The following is a 3,892-nucleotide window of genomic DNA, read 5'->3' as shown; positions in this document are numbered from 1 at the left end:
TGTTGAAATCTTGACCTCCAGGGATAGGAAGGGATCACAATAGGTACATATACTTCAAAGGAGAAATACGGTAAAGAACAGCATGGCCAAAGTTACTCAGGTGAGCGATGTGGCCCATGGGCCTCTTGTTGGTATTTTTATTGATTTGCCTATAAGTGAGTACATGTTCATTCCATTGTATGATGTGGCTTAGATTTTGTTCAAAAATAAATAAATAAAAACAAATGTATCATTTTATGCCGTTTCCAACCATCATTATTTTCACACCCTTGGACTTTCACATACTGAACATTTGCTGCATGTCAGAGGGGGCAGTTGTGTCAAACTGACACCTCTAATTTTGTTAATTTTAAATTATAACCAAAATGGTGGACAAAATTAAAAAAAAAAGAGAAATGACATAGCAAAGTTAGGGATGTGGTAGGCTTAGAAAACTCCATTCTTCTACAGTGTGTTAAATTTAAATTAGGGAATAGCTATCTTTTAATTTTGTATTTTCGACTGTTAATGCTGATTTAACGATCGCAAACTGAGTTTTTCCGGCAACATGCACATGTAAACAAGTTTTTAGCAATAAATTTTAACGAACCCTATAATGATAATTGTGTGTATTAAGTAAAATTAACTTTCGATATGGCAAAATATCCTTTCTTACATAAAATATCTCTTTAGAATTTTATGAATAAAGGTAACAGAAACAGAATTTTTCTAAGATTATGAAGTGTCACAAAAAGAGATTAGGTTGAATTTGAGAATGAAAGGGGTGGGGTGGGGTGGGGGATTTTATATTTGTTAAAAAGATTTTTTTTATTTCTAAGAATCTATAATCTTATCTAATAATTTGAAAAATACAAAATAAATAAAATCCCAAAACCTTGCTTTACTTAATTAATTTTCCTCCAGCCTAGTACACTGAATAATATCGCAGTACAATGTTGGAAAATATATGTGTGATAAAGCTAAAGGAAATAATGAAACATTACATCATGTACATTGAGGAGATTCTTAAACAGATATGTTTACTTAAAGAAATAATCACTTCCTTCATCACTATTCCTGAAAAGACTATATTTTTAATTGCAGATATTGCTTAATTTATTTGAAGTGCAACGACTTCTCTAGTAAAATTTTGTGGAAAGTATTTATTTTTTTACACTTCATGTGTTTCAAATCATTTAATCATTTTGTTTCACACAAAAAATACATCAGCGTGTATTACTTTAAAAAGTTATTTTGGTTTGAAATTATTACTTGAGTCTGCTCTCAGTTAATGGTCTTGTTATGATTTCATCTGAGTAAAACTAATCACAATTCAAGTATATTATACTAGTATTCTGTACTGAAACACTTTGACATGTCCTTCATATCGGACCTACAGTTTAGACTTATATAGTGATAATCTGACTGGAAGGTTCACTTCATTTTCTGTCAGTAAGAACTTCAGGAACTCCCCGTCAGGATTCAGCAGATGGCTTTGTTTGTTTACTAGGTCTGTAACAAGAATGTTACAAAGAGAGTCGCATACTACATCAGATTGTCTTACTGCCAGATTCTGTCCACAGTAGACATACTTTATATGCCCAGAGGGGGACATAATCATTAGTTCACCTGTAGCGCGGCTTGTACAGTTTACAACACAGATGTCACTGTTCTGTGTGACACTAAGTGGCCATGTAAACAGTCTGGTCTGACCGTCCTCCTGGTACTCATACTCATGGATGACATCACCTGTTACTGTGATATGTCTCACCAGACGTCTGCTGTGTGACTCAAATTTGTAAGGATCTGATTCCTTGTCTCTCAAGGTGACCAGTAGTCCACCGTCCACTGACTGATAGATTCATATTCTGGTTAAAGTGGATCTGTACTGGTGACTGTAGAGACAGATCCTGATGGTGACAGACGGCTGATGGACTTGTTACTGGTGTCAGTAAAATAAACACCACCAGTATCAGTCAAACATATATCATTAGCTTTGATGTTATATTTATATTTTTCTCACCCTCTTTGTTTACTTGTTCAATGTAATCTGACTGAAATTCTCTTATGTAACACTGATCTTCACACAATGCCCCCAATACGACTATTAAATCATCTCCATATTTAAATGAATCCGTTTCAGTCAAACTGATATTGTCTAAATTTAGATTTTTTCCTATCATATTCTCCAGTACTTCATCTCTGATTTCTCTTTTACTGTATCTCATTGAAAGTTCACAACTTTTCATATCCACATAAAAATCTAGAACAGACAGAATTTTTGACAGTTCCCTGTGGTTGTCAATGAAGCCGTATTCCGACATGATGCTCTTGTTATCCTCCATAAACTTTACCATCTCTTCCATTTCTTTCTTCTTCTTGTCTAGCTTAGATTTCACACTGTTTAGCTTTCTATTTCTTTCCTCCAAATTATCTCTCAGTCTTTGTTCATTATTTTTCCTGATTTCTGTCAACCTGGCCATTATCTCATCAAAATGCTTTTGAAGCTTTTTAATCTCAGTCACAAAGTTCTTCATTTTCTGTCATCTGTTTTGACGTATTCTCCATTTTTTCATCAATCCTAGGCCAATCCTCCTCCTTGATCTTCCTCAGAAATTTGTTCAGATCTCTCCTCCTTTGAGTGGCTGCTGTGGATAGGGTGTTCCAATCATGATCTCTATGATTTGTTTTGGCACACTTGGCACAAATGAATTCATCACAGTCCTCACATATAACATCAACAGGTAAATCATGGATTTCACACATTTCGATATGCTCTTGAGGGGAGCCCTGTGGATATTTGGGTGTACTGACGGCTATGTTTGTTGAATGTCTCCTAATTCGACCTAGATTTTAGGTTAAGTTAAGGTAGCTATACACTGTGAAGTGATTTGGACTTTAAATTGATATATCATATTACATGATACGCACAGTGAACAAACAGGTGTACGTTAATAAGTCCTGATATAAAGAGGTAGTTTTAAACTAGGTTTATTCATATGTCACTAAGTTCAATTTGGAAATATATCATTTCATGCATTTGTTCTGTGGTATTCATTTTTGCTTGCAAAAGGGGTTTTCGTCTCCTTTCAAAATTCTTGGCAGATAATACCATCAAGCTATGTACTTTCAAGTAAGACCCTTACAACACGTGTACACAATGAGAGAAAAACTTTCATGTTGCATGTCATTTTCAAAAACAAGAGGCACATGGGCCACAATATTCACCTAAGCCAATATGACCCTGCTGTTCTTTAACAACAAATTTATTTCTCCTATGGTAAATTTCTTTGTATATGTTGTTGCTAAGAAACAGAAGTCCATGGGCCACACTGCTCATTTAAGTCAGAATTGCTCTTCTGTTTTCCATCAGCAGATTTCCCCCATATATTAACCTTCTTAATCATTGAGTCAGGGATGGGGTCAATTACATAGGAAAGTAATTAATTTAAGTACAATTACTTTCCCAAAACCTTCAATTAAATTACCATTACCATTACATGGATTTTGAAATGTAATTAATTAAATTACAATTACTTTGCAAATGTAATTAATTAAATTACAAATTACATTCAAGAATACACGTATAAAAGTAAATAGTCATGTATATGCCTTAACATTTAAAACAGATTATTTTACAACATTTTTACAATTATAACATTATTAAAAGCTTCATACATTTTTCAAATACCGTGTCCCGTAACCTTATATATATCTTCGATTAATTTGAAGATTTTCCTGCCATGCTGAAGATTCTTTCCACTGGGGTATTTGTGAGAAAAATGCACACATGTAGATACTGACTAGTAGAAAGTTTACGGATGGTTTTACCTTAATTCATTTGTTTAAATTTTGGAATCATTTTTAAGCTTTCCCATACAACAAGTGATAAATTTATGCTAAATGTACTTTA

At 33.6% G+C, this 3,892-nt stretch overlaps 1 protein-coding gene across 1 annotated transcript; it reads right to left on the bottom strand.

Moving 5' to 3' along the window:
• Positions 1-1,405: 1,405 nt before the first annotated feature.
• On the bottom strand, positions 1,406-2,462 carry LOC134230857 (uncharacterized; the record flags this gene model as incomplete). The annotated part of the gene is made up of 2 exons (XM_062712726.1): positions 2,016-2,462; positions 1,406-1,831 (listed from the first exon to the last, which is right to left on the bottom strand). Coding segments are annotated over exons 1-2 (873 nt in total), but the record flags the coding sequence as incomplete, so codon positions are not given.
• Between the last annotated feature and the right edge of the window lie 1,430 nt (positions 2,463-3,892).

Source organism: Saccostrea cucullata, unplaced genomic scaffold (genome assembly GCF_032062105.1).
Source record: "Saccostrea cucullata isolate Sc308-1 unplaced genomic scaffold, CSIRO_AGI_Scuc_v1 ctg1919, whole genome shotgun sequence".
Classification (NCBI taxonomy): domain Eukaryota; kingdom Metazoa; phylum Mollusca; class Bivalvia; order Ostreida; family Ostreidae; genus Saccostrea; species Saccostrea cuccullata.
Note: the sequence above shows the minus strand (reverse complement) of the source record. Positions and strands in the feature narration are given on the sequence as shown.